Below are 23,336 nucleotides of genomic sequence, written 5' to 3' on the forward strand. Positions count from 1 at the left end.
GATGCTTTTATTTTCTGATTATGAAGGAATCAATTTCGAAGAGGCGCTAGGTTTAATGATTATGCGGCAATCATTTTCGATTATGAGAGAATCAAGATCAATAACACTTTTAACAAAAAGTTTACCAAATACTAAATCGCTTTCACGCAAATCTGTGATTATTTTTATAACACAAAGAATGCCAAACTCCCTAAGAATCAATTAATGTACCGCAAGAATAATACTAGAGGCATAAACTAAATATGATAATATTTTAATTATTCTCTGTCCAAGAGTGATCATTGCCAAATTTGTCTTTACATATTGTTTACGAATGTTTGTAAGAAAAAAATATGTATGTATATATGTATGCATGCATATAGTCAATTATATCAATGCAAGGAGTGATGAAATTTGAATACATAGAGTGATTGCTGTGAAATTTGTCTTCCCAGATTGTTTATGAATATTTGTAAGAAAAAAAATACATACATATTCCAAACATAAAAAAATTAAAATAAATGTTCTGACCAAAAAGAAAAAGGAAAAAAATACATAAATGAGATGTGAAAAATCAATAATGGCCTTAATGGTATTGTAATCTAGCAGGGTAAAAACGACATTGCATATCTATCTTTATTCACGAATTGGACCCCAACGTGTCTTGTCTTTTCTCATTTGAAACTATTCCCAAATTGCCAATTGGTCCTTTTGCAGTTGAGGACATACGTGGTTAACCCTGCCTATTCCGAGTTTTTAGCTCTGCTCAAGGCGTTACGCTACAACAGTCCAACTACGCCCGCCGGCTTCTTCTCTATCTGCTATGCAAATTGCAGAAGTGAGCTGCATTGAGATGTTGAGGTGGTGGGATCATTGGGTCGAAGAAGCTCTTCAGAAACTTGAACACCTGCAGCTCCTCCATGAAGCCCAAGACACCGTTGAAGATGAATTCCATGTGTTCGATGAAATGCAGCCGATCCTCTGTGGCTAACAACTATTTTCCAATTTGCTTTTTGTGGAATTTTCTCCGTTTTGAACTTATATTACGTTTATGGAATTCACACGAGATGAGGAAGGTACCCATAAGTTCAGAAAGCTTCTACTATTCTCTGGGAATGACTATTTGGGTTTGAAGGTGAGGCGTAGATGCAAGGCATTTTAGTCACGCTATGTGAGGCGTAAGCCTTGAAGTACTAATTGTACTATTAATTCGTAACAACACCATTAAATTGTACTACTAATTTTTAACAATCTTTGAAATATATAATCAAATATAAGTACTAATAGGCATAATAATCAATCCCAAAACATAAAATATTTACTCATACCAAAAGGAGAGAATTCTTGAAATTGATGAAGATTATTGGGTAAGGGTATAAATTAGAGTTGTACTATACAATATATATATATAAACATGCTGCCCGTGGTAATATATAATTTTGTTTGTTACAGGTGCTTTGGTTGAATATAATCCCTTTTAAACATGTGATACTTTTTAAACTAAAAGATTCTTTTACACTGATTCCGGTGCTTTACTTATAATAAATGTTGGTGTGCAAGGACTAGTACTAAATGTGATGTCAAATTATGGGTTTTTAGAGCCAACATATATAATCGTCACTTGAATGAGCCAAGTTCAGGAGCCGGCTTGAGCTTGGATTGTAAGACCCGTGTATGATTGTTCACAAAACGGAATGTAACGATATCATAATACTGAGCAGTCTTCTACATTACCGCGGCTGTCATTTATCATACATTATTCACATGGTATGATTATAGCACTTAATTTCTTATCTTTATTGAAGCAATTCCCTTTGCTAACAATACAAATATAACTATGCAGCTGCTCTTATTGTGGCAAGAAAGGAAACATGGCGTAGAAGGGATATTTGGAATCGGGTGCAAGACATTCATGCTCTTACTGGAATCCCCATAAATAGTCCCATAATATCTCCTATTGTAGGGAGAGAAGAGAAGGCTCTACAAGCAAGCCAATTTTGTATCCCTCTTCTACAACTGTAACAAACTTTGTTTATCATCAATGAACAGAAATTTGTTGAAATCTGGTTTTCTTGGGACTGCAATTACACCCCCAACAGTGCGACCCAACTCATGCAGGTCTCTGACAAGTCTTTATTTCTGCTACAGTATATTTACAAGTTTGGGTCGTGCTCGTCTTGTTCAATTTGTATTATGGCGCTTTGTTATTTGACCTGATTTAGTCCTGTTGATTATAGCACTAATTTTCTTAGCTTGTATACATGAGCAGCGGTGGACCCAAGATCATAGAGTTCTGAAATTTTTAGGATAATGATTTTCCCATTCCAATTTTATTCATTTACTCCTTTTTAGTTATAAAAGGAAGTGTAAGTGGATAAAATTGTAGTAGGAAAATCACCACTCAATTTTTATTAGGATAAAAACAATGTTAAAAAATTAAAAAACATGACACAAATTTCATCAAAATAATAACACCAACTCAGATAATAAATACACATCAAAACTCAAGCCCTATGGGTTCTAAATTATCTTGAAAGCTTTCATCTTTTGATCCAAAAACCATACATGCGTGCTTACGATGAATTACAATGTTCATTTTTGTAAATTAATGGACAATAAACTAGTGTGAGAGTAATAAAAAGTAGTCTAGCGAATCATTAGAGAGCAGAGGATTAGTGTGATCTTCCATGGGGAAGAAAAAGGAGAGTGGGCAGATATAGACAATCTTATTAGACGGGATAGCACGCGGGTCCTTAGGGTGCGTAGGGGCATCATTCTTATTGTTTCCTTTCAACGAAGCCTCTAGACTCAAGTTCCATACAAACACACAACTCCAAACGAACTTTTTCATTTGCATTTTTCATTTGGTTTGGGCAAAACAAAATAATTGTGACATGGATATCCTAATGCTACATGCACACAAAGCCTCTGGGGACATTTGGTGGGGTCCTCTCTCACTCCCCTTCGTTTATCCTTCTTTATCATTCCCTCTGTGTGAATCTTTTTAAAATTCTACCCTTACACCATATAGAATGATCTATTTGTACATGCCATATATAAAAATAATGCCCAATTATGGGTAAATGAAGCACTAAATAAAATGTGTTTATTATTATTAAGTGTGTTGATCGGCTCACCACACCTCATTCATTTTTTTCCCTCACACCACACATTATCTTTTTGGGTAGTAATACATTGCACAAATCTCATAAGCTCTTAGGCCACTCTCCATGTACGTTATAAATAAAATAAAAGGTGTAGTGGTAGTAAACTAGGGGTGCGATCTTCAATGGAGATTTGGGGCAAAAAAAAGCAAGTACAATAATTTGTCTTATTATAAGACAATCGCCCCCACTCCTCATATATAATATATATACAATAAGTCTTGCTTTTGAAAAGGTTATTATCAATAACACTAAGGTCTCTTAAAGCCGTTAGGGACGGCTACAGTACATATGAGGACGCTATCGTTGACACATCTAAGACAAGTTTACATGTGGCCAATGTGGGATCTGTTGTTGCTGCTACAGCAGCGCTGGAGGCTTTAAGCAAGAATCGAAGTCAGGAATGAAGGAGAGGGTGACGAATTGGAGGAGGCAATGCAGGTGATTGTGCAAGTCATCATATCCTTGCACAGTCTCCTGCATTGCCTCATCCAACCTCATCACTCTCGCCTTCATAATGCGACTTCCAATTCTTATTTAAAAGCATCCAACACTGCTATAAAAATAGCAACAGGTCCCAACTTAGCCACCGTGTAGACAACCTTAAAAATGCAAACGATAGCATCCATAGTCTCGTAGCCGTCCTTAACGGTCCCAAAAGCCCTTCCAAGTGATATTGGTTTTAAAAAACCCTTTTAAAAAAAAGTCATTGGGTGGCGATGGGATGTGTGAAAAACAAGACTTACTATAGTCTGTATTGTATATATAAATATATTATATACATTTGTAGTGGGAACGATAGTCTTATAATAAGGCATTATTATACTTGACTTTTCTTGCCCACAATTCCCACTAAAAATCGCACCCTAATCTACTAGTCTACCACCGTTACACTCGCTTTTTATTTTATTTACTCTTATTTACAACATACATAGAGTGACCAAAGAGCTTATAAAATTTGTACAACATACTACTAAATCAACATACCCAAAAAAATGATGCATGATGTGAGGGAAAAAAATGAATGAGGTATGGATGGGGTCTAGCGTTGACAAGCATGGCAAACAGGAACAAATAATCGTTTCTAATGTAGCTTTCATCTTTGTACTCAATTTGTTCTTTTTCCCATGCGTCATCAATTGACTTTCAATCTTTGAATGCTTTATTCATATGAATCTAGGATCATCTAGAGATATTTTTGGGAGGATGTGTCTTTTAAATTCTCAACCACTTTATCACGTGTTCAGTTATTGTAAAAGTGTTAGCATATACTCAACCACCTCAATTATTAACATTGTAACATATATATATATATATATATATATTCTGTTGTGTTTGTCTTTACCTAGTGGATTTTATTTCTCTTCTATTGACTTTTGACACATTGATTTAATGCACAACAATCAACAGCAAGCATCAAAAGCTGAAAAATCCTACACTGGAATCATGCCCCCAGCAGCAAGTCTACGTTAACATTAACCACATCTATATTATGCTGAAATTTAAAGCAATTAACATGAGCTCACGTAAAGAATGCAAGTTTTGCAGTAGTTATGCAGATCCAGTTTAGACACCATTTTGAGCACTTAAATACAGCTCTAAATACTGGTTCTACACCCACAAAACTTGCAGGATTCGAAATTATACCTGCCAGATGCACGGATCTGGGGTCCTCGAGGCCTTTTGCTGCTTTGCCTTCTGAGTTCATGTGTTTCCTGCCTTGCCTTTGAATCTCTCCTGAAATACACATATCAGAACGCACGGTCAAGACCAAGGAATACACAGATTAGAACGCACTGATCAGGATCAAACCACATATTGGAACCCATCTCACCCTCAAATGGATATCAGATCTGCTATTCAAGCACTGATACTGGGCAACTGCGTGGTACGTTTGCTGATAGAGCGTTGCAAGTTTGGTGTAGATCTGCTCAGATTTGCAAGTTTTGGGGTTGTCCGCACATGGATACACATACATGCAAGGGTTAGACTTTGCTCACACCATCAATTCTGAAAACGACAGTTTTTATATCTAAGGAAAGTTTTACCTTTGGCCTCTCAGATTCCCGCTACCTCCACCATGGCCATCGGATCTGACCCGTGAGTTGCGGATCCACCATGGGGTCAATGGCTTGGAGGTCCTTGGTTTCTCTTGGCAGCCATGGGAGATGACCCCATGGAGAAGAAGATACAAACTGCTAGGGAGAAGAAATAGGGAGGAAGAAGAAAGAGAGAGGGGGGGAGGAAGAGGAGAAGAAGATGCAAGCTGCTAGGGAGAAGAAATAGGGAGGAAGAAGAGAGAAAGAGAGAGAGAGAGAGAGAGAGAGAGAGAGAGAGAGAGAGAGAGAGAGAGAGAGAGAGAAGAAAACCAGAGGGAGAAGAAAAAAGAGAGAGAGGGGTGGGAAGAAGATGAAGAATACTGAGAGGGAAAAGAAAGAAGCCGACATAAATTTTAATAAAAAGGAAGATATTTGTTAAGGCTTTTTAAAAATATTTTTAGAGAGCATGGAGGAGCTGCTGTGCGCTGGAAGTTGAAAATCGACAGAGGTCGGCTGCAAGATTCCCGGAAGGAATCCGCAGAGAGAGCCAAATAGATCGTGGGCGCGGGTGACTGAACTGACAGAGAGAGACTTGGGTTTCTTTTTTATCTGCAAAGGAGAAGTTAAGAGATAAATGACAAGAGAGAGGCTTTGTGTTTGGAGTAATATAGCAGAAATTTGGGTTTTGACAGAAGCAAAGAGAGAGAGTCGAGATTAAGGAAATTGCTATGAGCTCTACAAAGCATTCGTTTGAAATGAGAGAAGGTCTTTGGGTTTTGAGAGAAATAATAGAAGAGAAAGGCATGTGTTTCCAAGATACTCTGAATGGAGCATTGGGTCCGAGAGAAGTGACTAAGGAGAGCAGTTTTCTGATTTTGACAGAGCAAAGTGTGGCATGAATGGACATAAGCAAGCCAACCCATACCCATGTGGGTTCTAACAAGTAAATGGACAAAGATTTGATTTTGTTTTTATTAATACAATGGCATGGACCCACTCGATATCCCTTCTCTATTGACAATTCACGTGGAGCATGCTGCGCAGATCCTTTACTTTGAATTGTTAGACTAATCATGCCGCCGTTCACATAGCTGGCATCCATTCAATTTGGTTGAATCCAATAGAAAGCATCAGTTATGAAATCAAAAAATTAAAAAAATTAAAAAGAATGTCAAGTCAACAACAACTCATGCTTGACAACACTTGCCCATGCGTCCATTCCACTTGCCCAGGCTTGACAACAGATGGCGTCCAAGGTATGTTCTTTCCCTTGTGTTCTTTCTTTCCATTCCACTTGCCCAGTATTGTCCTCTATTTTTACTCGCATATTTTTTTACGTTTTATTTTAGGCTTTACTATTTTTATTATTTTCTTTTCCACACTTTGAGGATAATACGTGATTTAATTTTTGGGGTGGGAGAGTAAATTAGTTTTTTTTTTTTTTTTTAAATGTTTTGAGTCTGGTCTAAACGTATCATCTTCAAAGCTCAAGTTGTATTCAAGTATCATTTGTGCATCCTTTTTACCAACAGAGTTGGCTCTTTTTGCTTTGCTGATAATATTAAAGCCTTGTCGGGAAACTCATTGCCACTACTGCTTAAATGAGCTACCAGCGAATAAAGTCCCATGTACCTCATGTTCAATACCATTGTATTGCTCCCAGAAATGCCATATATGAGGAGGAGGAAAAATGTCCTGGGATTAGCTAAACAATCAAAGGATTCATGAAAATTTATCAGCTGATCTTGAAAAGTACATTGCAGAGACCACTTTAAATGTTGATTTCTGAAACAGATACTGAGCACGTTCCTGAAAATAAACATGAATGTAAAGGTCTACACTGGCCAGCCGTATTGCCTTCTGAGATAGTTTTGGCCGGTCGTGTGCTAGTAAAGTCTATAAAATCAAAAGAAGAGGTCGCACGGATAGTTTCAATCTGAGAGTAATTTTGGTACATATAGTGACTATATTTTCTATTTTTACTAATTTTCATTTCAGTTGATTGTCTCACTATTTCATAAGTAGACACAAAGGAGCCCTGTTTTTTTATGTGTGGCGATACTATTTTTCGCGGCTGCTCTGTTTTGTTTTTCATAAATAGTATAGCCGCGTGGCTATGCATCTTTTTTTTTTTTCTAATTTAGTACAGCCGGTCGTCTTTACTTTTTTTTATTTATTATTTATTTATAATTTATGTAGGGATCCTTTTTTTGTTTTAAACTTTTTCCCTGATTTTTGTTTTTCGATAAGAGTAGTGTTGAGGCCCAACAAATCCACAGCCCAAATGAATTCTTGCCCAAGTAATACCTTATTGAGAAAACCCGACTTGAGCATACAAAAGTTCGCCATGCACGAGTCACACTTCACGCGCCATGCCAAATAAATACTCCATCATGCTAGGAATCGAGATTAAGATTATAAAATGCATTATCTTTGCAAATCCATGCTAATTATCCCGCAAGCATAATAATTTAAAGCATGCCAAGCGATATGCCATGCAAAGCAGTGAAATCATTTTTACACACCCAACCACACTAGAAGCCTAAGTAGGCCTAAGCCACTCGAATGCCCGGGGCTTGCTTAAGTGGGTTGTGGTATGAATGGTAATAAATTGTCATAAGGCCCGTTGATGGACCGAGAAGTAGAGGTTCCAGGTTCTTGGGAGCCTCGAATGCAGCCCATTTCTTAGGCCAAAACATATGGGTGAGCACAAAATGGGAAAATAGTCCAACCAAAAAGCCCAAGCAAAATTATCCACTAAAATTAACCTATATAGCCCAATGTTAGATGAAGATAGCCCATTTGTTTGGAAGGTTGACTTGCTACTTTAAAGGTCCACACAATTGGAGGTAAGAAGCAGCAAAAGCATCAGCCCTTTTGCTAAAAGAAATAGAAGCCACATAGGAAGCAAAGTGTCCACATATGCAGAGCTGCTGGAAGGCTCCAGCACATGAGAAGGAACAATTTCCAAGCATAAAACACCCGAAAAATCAAAGGATATTAACGCGCAAGCTACCAGGAAGAGAAGCATTCTTGAACCAGCATACATACCCCAATTCCTTCCCCTCGACATGGCCACAGAAAAGAGAAGGAAAGAAAGGAAGAGGATGGCTGGGAATAGAAATCTCCCACTGAAATAGCCAAGGGAAAGGGGCCTTGAGCTCCAAAATATCTCTGATTTTGTGCAAATAGGCAGAGAAAATGTTACCAAGATAAGGAAAGTCAAGGAAGGAGATGAGAAAGGAAGGGAAAAGCTTGGCCAAAATAGGTAGAAGCCATTAGAGTGTCTTGGGAAATGATGGTTTCTAGCACCTATAAAATGAGGCCTCTTCTACCCAACAAAAACAACCCACGCATGGAGAGCAAGCTTCCTCTCTTATCTGCAAAAGCCCAGCAACCTCATGCACTATTCACCATCCTTCCCCATTTTCTTCTTCTGGCAGCTTTAAGAACATAGTTCTTTCTTTTCCTCTTCTCAGCCACATCTGCTTGCAAACCTCTTCTTCCTCACCTTAAACGCTCATCTTTCTTCCTAGGAAGCCGTATTTCCTTTTTGGTGCTCAACTCATGCTAATTTTGCTTCCATGCCACATGCCTCTCATGCCAAGCTCAAAAGTTTATCTATAAGCATGCATAAATTACATGTAAGTTCCTATTGTTTTGACTGGTGAAGGTAACCAAAATACTTCCTAAGGCTCTGCGCCCTTTCAAGCATTTTGGGGCTTAATTTTCGAACTCAGATAAAGGGACAATTTATCATGCCTTTACGAGGCCGACCCATTTACAACTGCCGAAAGAAAAAGTCCCCTACAAGTATTAGGCCATTATTCGAGTCTCTATTGTCCCCTTTTAATTTTAATTTTAATTTTTCAGATTTATTACCTGTATAAAGAATTTAGTACTTTCACGTTCAATAATTGATTATACACGTATGTACGTAGCAATAATACATATGTGTTTTGTACACGTCTTAAAGATTCGAAAAAATTCACTTTAAAAAAAATGTAAAATACTCATATTGTATATGTACTTACGTTTTTCTCATGTTTAATACACATATTTTTTACAAAAATAAGACACACAAAAGATATTATACAAATAATTCTCACATGCTATTGAATAAAAATAATATATATTTTTAAAAAATTATATTGAAGTATTACATAGTGGGCGATTAATATATGCTTTGGATATATTAAAACAAGCAAATTAATATCTATAAGGTATAAACTAATGCACCTAGGAGGGTCCTTTTTTATTAATTTTTTTTAATTAAATAATATCTTCGCGCGGCTATACCGTTTAAATGTAATATATTTAAATCGTCTAGCTGTGCGGCTATACTGCGATTTCTTTTAGGAAAAATAGTATAGCCAGCGGCTATCTGACACGTGGGCGCCTAATCGCTGAGAAACCCTCCTTTTAAAAAAAAAAAAAAATAGCATAGGCGATATACTTGGTTTTTAGACATGTGGGCAACTAGGCGATATGCAGCTACTCTGTTTTTATTTCCTAAATCGTATAGCCGCACAGCTATTCTTTTTTTTTCTTTTTCTTTTTAAATAATATAGCCGCATTGTGTTACTGGGTTTTTTTGTTTTAATTTTTTTAATAAGATCGGCTATACTCTATATATATACTGGTATCCTTTTTTCCTTTTAAATTTTTTCCATGATTTTTGTTTATCGATAAGAGTAGTTTAGAGCATTATCCATTATTAATGATCCTAAACCCTCCCAAGCAGTATAGCTTGTTACCACTCACAAAATACCAATCACCAGGATGCGTCAATGTGACCGTTGTGTTCCCCCCTGTATATGATTCCACAACTTTGGTTGTGTTGCAACTCTCAAAGCTTTCTTTGCTCACTTGACTAACACTATTAGATGATGAGTATTGGAACCCTGCAACCAGAAACAAACCCAAAACAAAACAAAAAATTAAAGACAACAAGTTGCTTAATTCATGTATAGTATAACTTTTACTTACAGAGAATATCGCCAACGTTAAATTTTTTGTCGTTGGACCATGTACTGAGGTCAGTGCTTATGTCCCAGCCAGAGGTGTCCCCCACAGTGTAAGTTGTAGCAGTGCATGTCAATGCAAATCCAAGGACAGCAAGACCAAAAGCAAGAACTGGAAGCAGCTTTCCCATTTCAATGGAGAATGAGAATGTAATGTAAGATGAGATAAAACATAAGAGGGGGATTTCATTTTATAGATTTATATGTTGGAGGATTCCTATTATTAGATGACCTAACTTCAACTGTGAGAATGACTTGCATTCTTGATCAATTCAAAGTACATATATTGTTCCTCAAAAGCAAGTTGGTGAGCAGTTAAACACCTCCAACTCCAAATCTCCATTTTGCTGACTTTGCCAACGACATATACGCTTGTTTGCTTTGTACAAGAAATTAAGATGATAAATTAGTTTGCTTGTGCAGGCACCCAACACAAATATGGCACATGTGATTAAGTGTTTCTGTAGATTTTTCTTCAAAATGATAAGAAAATACAGTCAAAATAATATTTCTTTTCTTCTCCCCATTGACTCTCATCATAACTATGGAATAATGCACCACTCTTTTTTAGTTCCAACAGTCCAAGAATATAGGGATTTATACATTAACTAGGGACCCTCAATAGTCTGATTTGCAACTGAAGCAGCACCAACATGAGAAATTGCTGGTTCCCATATTCCAGTGAATGTGCATACAGAAGGGGAAGAAAGTAATGATCCACAAGTTCAATTTCCCAATTCCCATGAGAATGGAAGAAGAGGGAAACTGTCCTTTATTTGTTGCATCCCATCCCTGCAGAAAGTCCAAACAAAAGCACAATGTTGTCTCTTTTGAGAAAAGTTGTAACCATCAGCCATGGATGTTACATCTATAACATCTTTACTCTATTATCATACCTGACTTGCACAAAGAAAACATTCCCAGTATTTCGGTTTCAACCAGATACACCCCATCCCTGCCACAAATGGCCCAGCAAAAGCTCCCCAGAGCAACTCCCTCCAAACTACATTGACAGATTAAAAAATCAATTACTGAATTCCTACAAGTCCTTAAATTTACAATTCTACCACGAGACACTAAAAACGCATAACCAGACAAAATTTTATACACATTGGCATATACAATTATACATTCACAACACATAAAAAACCTTCTTTTCTCTCCCAACAATGTTTATCTATAAAGAAACAGAATATTTTTCTCTGATTTGTATCATTGTGAGAATTGGTTTTTTCGGCTGCATCAAATTCCAAACATGTGTAATCAATGGTTGGGTTATATTTTGCTAGAAGATTAAAGTTTTTTTCTTTCAAATCTACTGATTGATGCCTTCCGAGTTCCAACTATCCCAATACGTCAGAATCAAAATTTTCTTTTGGTTTATGAAATTCTCGCTATTTATATGCCGTCTAAATCCAAATAAACGAAATGGGAAAATAGAGAATTGAAAGGCTTTCCAGACAAAAAAAGGCAAGGAATTGGTGGGGTTGTGGTAAAATGGGAACAGAGTTCAAAGAGTGTGAGCTCCCATCGCTCCCAAACTCCATTGCTTGTTGCCATTTGAGAGGAGCGAGTGAGGACTGAGAAAGCCTAGCTTTTTCTCCTGCCGTCGATCACATCTTTTTCTTCTCTCCCGTTCGATCACATCTTTTTCTTCTCTCCCGTTCGATCACATCGAACCGTCGAACGGGCCTACGACTGTGTTTTTTTTCTTCCGTACATCGTATAGCCGCGCGGCTATATTATTTTTAAAGAAATATGAATAGTATAGCCACGGGCAACTAGGCGATACGCGGCTGCTCTGTTTTGTTTTTTTTATAAACTATATTTTTAAAATTTTAAAAAAATAATAGTATAGCCACACGGCTTGACTGGGTTTTTATGTTTATTTTTTTTTAAATAAATAGTATAGTTGATCAGCTATACTCTCTCTATATATATATATTGGGATCTTTTTTTCTTTTAGTTTTTTTCTCCGATTTTTGTTTATCGATAAAAGTAGTTTATAGTATTTACTAGTTTTGATTGTACCTTTGGAAATTGAAACCTAACTCATTAAACCTAGGAAAATGAAGATCTATATACTATTGTAATATGTTGTTTGTTTGTGCACATTCTTGTATCTTTTTTTGTAATTTTGTTCGGACATATAGGCTACGAGTGACACTGAGTGCAAGGCACACAAGGGACGACATTGAGAGAATCACTGTTGCACTCTCTTGTTGTGTCGATTTCCAAGAAATTCGCATCTATGACTCAAATGGTTATGCAAGGCTTTAGGATTTGATTGGTTTGGATACCAAAATTTGATAACTCTAGGAAGAATCAATTAATTTACCATAAGAATAATACTAGAGGCATAAACTAAATATGGTAATATTTTATTTATTTTCTGTCCAAGAGTGATCATTGTCAAATTTGTCTTTACATATTGTTTACGAATGTTTGTAAGAAAAAAATATGTATGTATATATGTATGTATGCATATAGTCAATTATATCAATGCAAATGAGTGATGAAATTTGAATACGTAGAGTGATCGCTGTGAAATTTGTCTTCTCATATTGTTTATGAATATTTGTAAGAAAAAAATACATATATATTCCAAATATAAAAAATTAAAATAAATGTTCTGACCAAAAAGAAAAAGAAAAAAAAAACACAAATGAGATGTGAAAAATCAATAATGGCCTTAACGGTATTGTAATCTAGCAGGGTGAAAACGGGATTGCTTATCTATCTTTATTCACGAATTGACCCCAACGTGTCTTGTCTTTTATCCTTCGAAACTATTCCCAAATTGCCAATTGGTCCTTTTGCAGTTGAGGACATACGTGGTTAACCCTGCCTCTTCCGAGTTTTTAGCTCTGCTCAAGGCGTTACGCTCCAACAGTCCAACTACGCCCGCCGGCTTCTTCTCTATCTGCTATGCAAATTGCAGAAGTGAGCTGCATTGAGATGTTGAGGTGGTGGGATCATTGGGTCGAAGAAGCTCTTCAGAAACTTGAACACCTGCAACTCCTCCGTTCTCTCAGACCCATTTACCTCCAAAATGGACCAACCCATGAAGCCCAAAACCCCGTCGAAGATGAATTCCGTGTGTTCGATGAAATGCAGCGGATCCTCTGTGGAGGTCCACATTCCTGAATCCACTTCCAGAAATGGCTCCACGACATTCCCAGTTCCGGTAAGGTTCAATTCAACAACTATTTTCCAATTTGCTTTTTGTGGAATTTTCTCCGTTTTGAACTTGCATTACGTTTATGGAATTCACAGGAGATGAGGAAGGTACCCATAAGTTCAGAAAGCTTCTACTATTCTCTGGGAATGACTATTTGGGCTTGAGCTCACATCCTACCATTGGAAAAGCTGCTTCCAAGGTTGTCTTTTTTGCATAATTTTTGCAAAGATTGCATCTTTAAGTTACCATGTAATAGGATTTATCTTCAACCAGGCAGCCCTAGAACATGGGATGGGCCCCAGGGGCTCTGCTTTAATCTGCGGATATACCGATTACCATAGGCAACTCGAGTCATGCATTGCAGACTTAAAGAAGAAAGAGGTATGAGCTGCTCTGTTTATACATTATACTCTGCTGATTTAACTTCTTTATGTGAACTTTGTCATTCATTCTCTTCTTCCTGTTTATTGGCCATGGCCCATGGTGTCAAGGGTCATTTGGTAGAAACTTGGATTTAGACTATGCTAGCTTTAACTGTCAGAAATATACACATGCTTTCCCAGTCAATGAACATCATTTCCTTTTTCATTTCTAGACGAAGTTTAATTGTGTGGTTTTTTTAGACTTTATGTCTGGTTTATTGAAATACTTTGTCTGTTTATTGAAATACTTTTTTTAGGTTTTTTAGCTCAAACGTGAAAACTGATGCAATCTTGTTTCAAATTTATCCCCTGGGATTGCCTTCTTTGTCCCACAGGATTTTCAGCCAATATGGCGTTGATGGTAGCTTTGGGAAATGTTGGCTCTCCCTTGGCTGCTGGAAAAACACCTTTATCTAATGAAAAAATTGCCATTTTTTTCTGATGCACTGAACCATGCGTCAATAATAGATGGTATTCGTCTTGCTGAACGACAAAAATTTGTAGAGATATTCATCTATAGACATTGCGACATGACTCACCTTAATGCATTGTTGTAGGTCTTAAACTTTTTGTTTTGAATTTGTGTGCCTATTCTTATTGGATATGCACTTCCTTCTGTCCATAGCTTAGAAATGCATTTTGTGTTGTGACAGATCAAGTTGCACAATGAGGAAGAAAGTCGTCGTGACTGATAGGCAAGTGCCACTATTTTTAAACTACTTTCTGTACCATCATTTCAGTTGGAATCAAATTCACGTTCATATAAAGTGTTCCTATTGATTTTATTTGTTATATTTCTTATGAATTGTTTTTGTCTTTCACTACAGCTTGTTTAGTATGGACGGAGACTTTGCATCAATGATTGAGCTTGTGAAGCTACGCAAAGTGCATGGCTTTTTGTTAGTTATTGATGAAGGCGAGGCGTAGATGCAAGGCGTTTTAGTCACGCTATGTGAGACGTAAGCCTTTCGAACATTAATTTATTTTAATAGGAAAAATTTATAAATAATACAACACAATTAAATTGTACTACTAATTCTTAACGATCTTTTAAATATATAATCAAATATAAGTACTAATTGTCATTTAGGCATAATAATCAATTCCAAAACATAAAATATTTATTCATACCAAAAGGAGAGAATTCTTGAAATTGATGGAGATTATTGGGTAAGGGTAGAAATTAGGGTTGTACTATACAGTATATATATATATATATATATATATATATATATATATAGGTCCATGTGTTAAAATAATATTAATTTAGAAAGAAAAAAAAAGGGTAAGTAGAATCGAATTTGCAATTGATATATACAATACACTGTTGTGTATTATTAACTTAATATATTAATTTCATTAGAAAAAAAAGAAAGAAACAACACAGAACGTGCATTTCATTTAAGTAACCTCAGTTTTTTTAAAAAAAATTTTAAAAAAAAATTAAAGTAACCTCAGTTTTAAAAAGGCTGAAAGTGAAACGGCGTCGTTGTACAACCCTAATAAAAAATTTCACGCGGACTCTTCTGTTCTTTCTTGCGCTGCCTTGTTGAAGTGGAATAGTATAGCCGTGCGGCTATACCCTGGCTGTCCTATTTTTGACCATGGAATCGTATAGCCGCGCGGCTATACATGTTTTTTTGTTGTTTCTTTTTTCCTACTTTTTTTTGTTTTGTCCCTACATTTGACAATCAAAACCATCTTTGATCCGACGGTGATGATTGGCCAACCCACTTGAAGGAGTCAAACTCAAAACGCGTGTTCGCTCCCTCTCCTTTACAAACCCTAACAACCCGTCTCTTATAAATTACCTCACATCCGCCGCAGGAGCCACCAAAAGCTCCCATTTCCCCTTCCCATTCACACGATCACATCCCATCTGTTTCTTGTTTTTGTTTGAAGAAAACCTCAGAGATGATCGGAATGCAGTGCTTCTCCATTCGATCAAAGCTTTGCATGTCCATCTTTTACACCATCGCCTCTGTTTATTTATTTTTCCAATGAATTATTTTCTAACTCTTGAGTCATTTTCTCTATTCAGATTTTAGATTTTTCTAGTTTTATTTTATCTTCAAAAGAAAACCACAATCAATGTTTTATTTTCTAACTCTTGAAATGAAAACGCTGTGCACTATTCCTGAGTCACTAAATTTCTCTGAACTATGTTAAATAAGGAGGGAAACTGTGGCTGTTGGTTTTAAAACTTAATACTTTAGGTGTTGAAGTAAGCCAGTTTTGTCTCCCTCTCTATCTGTTTGTGTGATTTGGAGACCATTCTACAACTGTATCTAACTTTGTTTATCATCAATGAACAGGAGTTTGTTGAAATCTGGTTTCCATGTGACTGCAATTAGACCCTCAACAGTGCCACCCAACTCATGCAGGTCTGTGACAAGTCTTCATTTCTGCTACAGTATATTTACAAATTTGGGTTGTGCTCGTCTTGTTCATTTTGTATGATGATGCTTTGTTATTTGACCTGATTTAGTCCTGTTGAATTAAATCTATCATCTAGCTTGTATTTGTGAGCAGTGGCTGATAATAACACCAACTCAAATGATAAATACACACATCAAGAAGCCCTATGGGTTCTAAAATTTTACGTTAATTATCTTGAAAGCTTTCATCTTTTGATCCAAAAACCATACATGTGTGCTTATGATGAGTTACAATGTTCATTTTTGTAAATAAATGGACAATAAACTGATGAGAGAGAGAGAGTAATAAAAAGTAGTCTAGTAGACTAGGGAATCATGAAAGGAGAGGCAGATGATTAGTGTGATCTTCAATGGGGAAGAAAAAGGAGAGGAGTGGGCAGATGTAGACTGTCTTATTAGTCGGGATAGCATGCAGGTCCCTAGGGTGGGCGTGGGGGCACGAAAGTGGGAGTATCATTCTTATTGTTTCTGTACGTCAAAGCTTCTAAGTTCCATACGCACACACAAGTCCAAACGAACTTTTTCATTGGGATTCTTTATTTGGTTTGCTTTTGATTTGGGCAAAACAAAGTAATTATGATATGATATCGTAATGGTACATGCATACAAAGCCTCAGCCGCATAAATTCAACATTTGGTCTCGCTCTTCTATGGGGACATTTGGTGGGGTCCTCTCTCTCTCTCCCCTTTGTTTATCCTTCCTATTTTATTATTCCCTATCTCCTCTCTCTGAATCTTTTTAAATCAATTATATACTATTACAGCATATATGATGATCTATTTGTACATGCCGTATATGAAAATACAAAATATAAACATAGTGCCCAATTATGGGTGAATGAAGCACTAAAAAAATGTGTTTATTATTATTGTGTGTGGTTGTGGTTTTGCCCCTCTAAATAAGTGATGTTGATCCAAAAATCGCATCAACAGGTTGGATCGGCTCATCACACCTCATCCATATTTTTCCTCACACCACGCATTATCTTTTTGGATAGGTTGATGAAGTAGTAAGTTGCACAACTTCCTTGCAATGTGGATCAACAAAATAAAATAAAAGATCAAAAGTTGCACAACTTTTGGGTTATATTAGTCTGTACGTATAGGTAGGGGACCACTCCTAAATGCTTTCTTCTCCTCTCTTGCTTCAACGACTTGCTCCCCCACAAAGCTCAAATGTCGTCATTGGGATTTTTGCCTTTTGATTTGGGCAAAACAAAATATTTGGTGTGCGTCCTTGAGAAAAGGCACGTGACTACCTAGGCACCACTCCTAAACGCTTTCTTCCTCCTATCTGGTTCAACGACTTGCTCCCACCGCCCATGTTTTGCCACAGATAGAAAGGTCCCTTTTGGAATGGTCTGCATATCCTCCTCTTACATAAGAAATAATTTCACTGCAATGAAATGAAACATATATTAAAAGTTGGAGTTGGGCATTAGATAATCGACATGCATTTGAAAAGGTTGAGCATATGGTACGAGTTTGAAATATATTGATAAAGATTATTGGGTAAGGGTATAAATTAGAGTTGTACTATATTAATATATATATATATATATAGTCCCCTTCTATTGAGGGATCCCTCAAATAATTTTATTTGAGAGACGCCCTTTAGTCTTCATAGATCATCTTTACAAAAAATTAGACAGAAAAAAAAGAAGGGTAAGTAGAATCGAATCTTCAATTGATGTATACAATACACATGTATTAATAACTTAATATATTAATTTATAATATATATTAATTTCATTAGAAAGGAAAGAAACAACACTGAACGTGCGTTTCATTTTAGTAACCTCAATTTATTTTTTAAATAAAAAAAAATTTAAAGTATCCTCAATTTTAAAAAGCCTGAAAGTGAAACAACATCGTTTTACAACCCTAACTTCACGCGGTCCCTCTCTTCTTTCTCGCGAACTCTTCTTCTTCCTTGCGCCTCCTCGTCCGTTTTTGTTTCTTTATTTTAGTTTATATGCTATTATTTGTTGAGCTTTCTCTTTGGTCACAGGACCTGAGCAAAGAACATGAAGAAGTTAGGAAGAAGGTGAAAGAAATGAAAGAGCTAGGAAGATCAGCAGAGCAGAATACCAAAAAGTAGAACCAGAAATAAGCCATAGGGTTTATTCATATGGTAATGGCAGGCAGACTTATGTTAGGACTATATTTTAATTGGTGGTGATCGATACTTAATATTGCAATTAAACAAAGTTTACTTTTTAATTCCTCTTCCCTGCTTCTTCTGATGCGTTTGGACTTGCAAATGTTCATTTTTGTGCAGTTTTGTTTTGGGTTTTGCAGAGGCTCTTACTATCAAAAGAAAATACAGCAATTTGACTCCATATGTATTTTCATCTGATTTAATGTGATGTAGAATTGAAAATACAGCTTAGAGTGGCCGATTTCATAGTAAGAGCCCACTTTAATGTGATGTAGAGCCTCTGCAAAACCCAAAACAAAACTGCACAAAAATGAACATTTGCGGTCCAAACACATCAGAAGAAGCGGGAAGAGGAATTAAAAGTAAACTTTGTTTAATTGCAATATTAAGTATCTTATCACCACCAATTAAAATATAGTCCTAATATAAGTCATGCTGCCATTACCATATGAATAAACCCTATGGCTTATTTCTGTTCTACTTTTTGGTATTCCGCTCCGCTTGATCTTAGGGACAGCTCTTTCATTTCTTTCACCTTCTTCATGTTCTTTGCTCAGTGGGTCCTGTGACCAAAGGCAAAGCTCAACAAATAATAGCATATAAACTAAAACAAGCAGACGAGGAGGCGCGAGGAAGAAGAAGAGTTCGCGAGAAAGAAGAGAGGGGACGTGAATTTTTTGTTAGGGTTGTAAAACGATGCTGTTTCACTTTCAGGCTTTTTAAAATTGAGGTTACTTTAAATTTTTTTTTATTTAAAAAATAAATTGAGGTTACTAAAATGAAACGCACGTTTAGTGTTGTTTCTTTCCTTTTTTCTAATGAAATTAATATATATTATAATTTAATATATTAAGTTAATAATACATGTTGTGTATTGTATACATCAATTGAAGATTCGATTCTACTTACCTTCTTTTTTTTCTGTCTAATTTTTTGCAAAGATGATCTATGAAGACTAAAGGGCGTCTCTCAAATAAAATTATTTGAGGGATCCCTCAATAGAAGGGGACTATATATATATATTATATAGTACAACTCTAATTTATACCCTTACCCAATAATCTTCATCAATATATTTCAAACTCGTACCATATGCTTAACCTTTTCAAATGCATGTCGATGATCTAATGCCCAACTCTAACTTTTAATATATGTTTCATTTCATTGCGGTGAAATTATTTCTTATGTAAGAGGAGGATATGCAGACCATTCCAAAAGGGACCTTTCTATCTGTGGCAAAACATGGGCATGGGAGCAAGTCGTTGAACCAGATAGGAGGAAGAAAGCGTTTAGGAGTGGTGCCCTAGGTAGTCACGTGCCTTTTCTCAAGGGCGCACACCGAATATTTTGTTTTGCCCAAATCAAAAGGCAAAAATCCCAATGACGACGTTTGGAGCTTTGTGGGGGAGCAAGTCGTTGAAGCAAGAGAGGAGGAAGAAAGCATTTAGGAGTGGTCCCCTACCGTACAGACTAATATGACCCAAAAGTTGTGCAACTTTTGATCTTTTATTTTATTTTGTTGATCCACATTGCAAGGAAGTTGTGCAACTTACTACTTCATCAACCTATCCAAAAAGATAATGCGTGGTGTGAGGAAAAAATATGGATGAGGTGTGATGAGCCGATCCAACCTGTTGATGCGGATTTTTGGATCAACATCACTTATTTAGAGGGGCAAAACCACAACCACACACAATAATAATAAACACATTTTTTTAGTGCTTCATTCACCCATAATTGGGCACTATGTTTATATTTTGTATTTTCATATACGGCATGTACAAATAGATCATCATATATGCTGTAAATTTTTTTTTATTTAAAAAATAAAATGAGGCTTTTTTTTATGCAATCTAATCTACACTTCTCTGATCTGTATACATTTATTTCAGGCATGATTAACTTGTTCTGGATTGTTTGTGGCTTCTAGGACTGAACACACCATATCAATTTAGAGGGGGGGGAGATAAAAAAAGTCATTCAACAATTGGTTTCACTGTACAACCAAGGTATCTGACATATCTGTGTGTGTTTGTGTTTTTTTTTAATTTCTGTCTTTTGAACAAAGTTTTCTGAGCTGTTCAATTTGGACGACATTAATCTAATGTTGTAATATTGCGTATATCAGATTCAAATGCATCATTACCAGAGGGAATAAATCCAATTGACGTAGCAGCTCTAATCAAATGTTATCTAGCTACCCTTCCCGAGCCACTAACCACATTTGAGCTTTATAATGAGATCAAAGGCACTCGTTCCAGCATACATGCGATGAGAAACATGCTGAGGAGGCTTCCAACTGTAAACTACACGACCCTAGAATTTATTACTGCACTACTGCTCCGCGTTAGCCAGAAGTCAGTTCTTAACAAGGCAGGAAACTCTCTCTCTCTCTCTCTCTCTTTTTCTGTGTTATAGACATGGATTGGTTATTCATAGCCGGATATTTGATAAGCGTGCTAAATAGTTGATAACTTTATACAGATGGACACCCAAAGCCTTGCAATGGAGATGGCCCTTGTTCTAATTTGGCAGAAGGGCAAGACGCCAGACCTATATAGGAAATATTGGAGTGAACCATCAAAAGGTCCTTCCAAGAAGAACTTGGATCCAGAGCCAACTTATAGTGCTTGGGACATGCTTTCTGGTGAGTGGTTCATTCTCATAAATACAAGATTCAATTGGACTCCATTCAAATGCAGAGATGATGAGAACTGGAATGAATCTCAATATACTTATGCTGACATTTGATGCCTTTGATGTCTTTTAACTACACTTTTTCAAATGTTATATGCGAGAGAGAGAGAGAAAAAAAAGGCGAAGAAATGGAACAGTGAGATCTTTGTTGTTTCTACATTTGATTGATGAAAATAGTGATCTTTATTCGTTCTTTTTAGTTGAAGTTCAACAATGCCAAAGTTTCACTGAAAAAAGAAAAGCCTAAAGCTAAAGTTACATATAAAGTTTTCTATTACTCCCTCTAACCATATGAATGTGTAAATCATATCGGCAGGTCAAAATACATGGGCTGATTTTTTGAAGAACTGAATTGTAGAAAGAAAGAAAATAGCACCATTTGTTTTTTCATTAGCAAATTATTCCTGTGTTAGACAAATTATAGGAAACAAATATGTTTTAATACAAATTGGACTTGTGATTGGTTTTTGCATTATTTTTTACTTTAGGAGTTGTTAGTACATCACCATTGGACTATGTAAATTTCCTAATAATATTAGTTTATACTGAGTTTACGGTGGTTTTAGCTGGCAGTATAGACTAGGTCTGTGTTCGACTAGCGCATTGTACAAAGAAGTAACTTTTTGGATATTCAACAATTAAAAAAATATATATTTATTGAAGAAAAAGGATCTGCATATCTGTTGGGTATTTGTGTCCCAGTAAATCAGCAATAGTTCCCTTTCTTATAGCAAAGTCACCAACATACCAAATAGTAGTAGTTACACAAGACAAGCTCCCAAGAACTTGCAACTCCGACGAGCTTTTTAAGTGTTTCAAGATCATCTCGGGTGGGAAATCATCGAAAACAATGTTGGGGATCGAAAGGTCTTTTACTTCTCCTAGCTTGGTACTTGCAGCATGCAAGGAACTTGACCAGGACCTTATGGCTCCCGACTCGTTGGACATGTTTGGGCAGGAGGAGAATGCTGCAAGTACCAAGCTAGGAGAAGTCGAATTACCCCTGATGCTCAGAAAAGTTCGAATTACCATATTGACATTGATGCTCACAAACTTGTTGAATCTGTTCACTTCGACCCATCATATTATAACTATAGACTTTCGTTCTAGTTGTAAACAGCAAAGTCTTCCCACCCATTCATGACTGTAAACCCTGCAATATAATTAGGGTTAGGCTCCATCAACCACACTGCTCTAACCCTAATTTTCTTAATCCGAATCCATGAAACCAAATCGTAATCTCTCAAAACCCATGCAGTGAACACACTTCTTCAGCCTTACCAAACAGATTGACTCAGATGAACTTTTCCTACTTTCCCACGTGAAAATCTCGAAATTGCACTTGTGTAAAGTATCATTCGACCCCTTCCTTGCATCATTAGGCAGTCTTAATTTTCTTGTGGCATCATTAATTTACAAATTTTAATTTAAATGAGGACCTACTTATATACAAGTAATTTTTATTTTTTTACAGTTCTTTTGAACTCTAATTCATCTCAGCAAGAAACAAAGTTGCAATCTTGGATTATATATTATTATTATTATTTTTTTAATTTTAATTTTTTGGGTTTGCTAAGTTGGAATTATGGCACTGTATAAACTGCCACATATCTTCTCCTGATTTGAGACATTGGTTGTCGGCCTAGATGAAAAACACGAGGGGATGGTTCTTTCCATGATCTAATATTTCATGAATGAAAATTGTTAAATTTAAAAAGATGAAAGGTTATACTTATGTTTGTTGATCGTAATTTTTTTCAATTTTTTTAAAAAGATGAAAAACCATTACAAATGTCGCGCACAGCTGACAAGAGTGACATGCTTTCACTTAGACCAAGTGTTCTAAATAGTACTGGCGCATAAAATGAGATGACATTGATCCCAGTCACTTGTGTAAAGAATGGCATGGCAATTGCCATGACAAGTTGAGGCCTATACTTTCTTTGCATCAATTTTCTTAAAAGGGTGTTTGATGGTTTTTGAATTTTCACTTGCTTTGATGAGACCATCCAGTTCTGCTTGGACATCTTCGCATTATCGTGTTCGTTGTAGCATTGACTTGGCTTTTTGGTGGTCGTTGGAGCGTTGGATTAAGCTGTTGGGTGTTTCTGGCAGTAAAAGAGCACCTAGCGTTAGTATTGAGGCTGGGACTGCTGCCAAGGATAGGGAGATTCGCCACCCCCAGCCGCCTGTGATCTTTTCGGCACCAAAGTTGATGGGGTTAGCTGATA

At 36.4% G+C, this 23,336-nt stretch overlaps 2 protein-coding genes and 3 long non-coding RNA genes across 7 annotated transcripts; 3 read left to right on the forward strand and 2 right to left on the reverse strand.

Annotated features, from left to right (window-relative positions):
• Positions 1-410: 410 nt before the first annotated feature.
• LOC148914407 (uncharacterized) lies at positions 411-6,080 on the reverse strand. 2 transcript variants are annotated; one of them, XR_016123057.1, is made up of 4 exons: positions 5,192-6,080; positions 4,978-5,070; positions 4,791-4,880; positions 411-2,203 (listed from the first exon to the last, which is right to left on the reverse strand). It is a non-coding gene; the product is annotated as an uncharacterized LOC148914407 (long non-coding RNA). The 2 variants fall into 2 exon arrangements; XR_016123056.1 differs by lacking the exon at positions 411-2,203 and having other exon boundaries at positions 4,613-4,880; positions 5,192-6,072.
• A 3,560-nt stretch (positions 6,081-9,640) lies between these two features.
• On the reverse strand, positions 9,641-10,579 carry LOC148914408 (blue copper protein-like). The gene is made up of 2 exons (XM_089043667.1): positions 10,172-10,579; positions 9,641-10,086 (listed from the first exon to the last, which is right to left on the reverse strand). Exons 1-2 carry the CDS (start codon positions 10,335-10,337, stop codon positions 9,890-9,892), a joined length of 363 nt encoding a protein of 120 aa, XP_088899793.1. The 5' UTR covers positions 10,338-10,579; the 3' UTR covers positions 9,641-9,889.
• A 2,507-nt stretch (positions 10,580-13,086) lies between these two features.
• LOC148914409 (uncharacterized) lies at positions 13,087-14,504 on the forward strand. The gene is made up of 4 exons (XR_016123060.1): positions 13,087-13,393; positions 13,483-13,586; positions 13,661-13,768; positions 14,463-14,504. It is a non-coding gene; the product is annotated as an uncharacterized LOC148914409 (long non-coding RNA).
• Positions 14,505-15,580: 1,076 nt separating this feature from the next.
• On the forward strand, positions 15,581-18,136 carry LOC148914410 (uncharacterized). Of its 2 annotated transcripts, none has more exons than XR_016123055.1 (2): positions 15,581-16,193; positions 17,181-18,136. It is a non-coding gene; the product is annotated as an uncharacterized LOC148914410 (long non-coding RNA). The 2 variants fall into 2 exon arrangements; XR_016123054.1 differs by having other exon boundaries at positions 17,246-18,136.
• Positions 18,137-20,344: 2,208 nt separating this feature from the next.
• LOC148914411 (putative Rho GTPase-activating protein At5g61530) lies at positions 20,345-23,315 on the forward strand. The gene is made up of 4 exons (XM_089043669.1): positions 20,345-20,417; positions 20,537-20,781; positions 20,893-21,055; positions 23,119-23,315. Exons 2-4 carry the CDS (start codon positions 20,680-20,682, stop codon positions 23,298-23,300), a joined length of 447 nt encoding a protein of 148 aa, XP_088899795.1. The 5' UTR covers positions 20,345-20,417; positions 20,537-20,679; the 3' UTR covers positions 23,301-23,315.
• The last annotated feature ends 21 nt before the right edge of the window (positions 23,316-23,336 follow it).

This window comes from Prunus mume, unplaced genomic scaffold, assembly GCF_029339155.1.
Source record: "Prunus mume cultivar Tortuosa unplaced genomic scaffold, ASM2933915v1 scaffold11, whole genome shotgun sequence".
Taxonomy (NCBI): domain Eukaryota; kingdom Viridiplantae; phylum Streptophyta; class Magnoliopsida; order Rosales; family Rosaceae; genus Prunus; species Prunus mume.

Bases quoted from the DNA above. Each gene is read 5' to 3' on its own strand.
- LOC148914408 (XM_089043667.1), bottom strand. From the start codon at position 10,337: ATGGGAAAGCTGCTTCCAGTTCTTGCTTTTGGTCTTGCTGTCCTTGGA. The intron at 10,087-10,171 runs GTAAGTAAAAGT...TTCTGGTTGCAG, and splicing joins TAACGTTGGCGATATTCTCT to GGTTCCAATACTCATCATCT.
- LOC148914411 (XM_089043669.1), top strand. From the start codon at position 20,680: ATGAGAAACATGCTGAGGAGGCTTCCAACTGTAAACTACACGACCCTA. The intron at 20,782-20,892 runs GCAGGAAACTCT...AACTTTATACAG, and splicing joins AGAAGTCAGTTCTTAACAAG to ATGGACACCCAAAGCCTTGC. The intron at 21,056-23,118 runs GTGAGTGGTTCA...GAGACCATCCAG, and splicing joins TGCTTGGGACATGCTTTCTG to TTCTGCTTGGACATCTTCGC.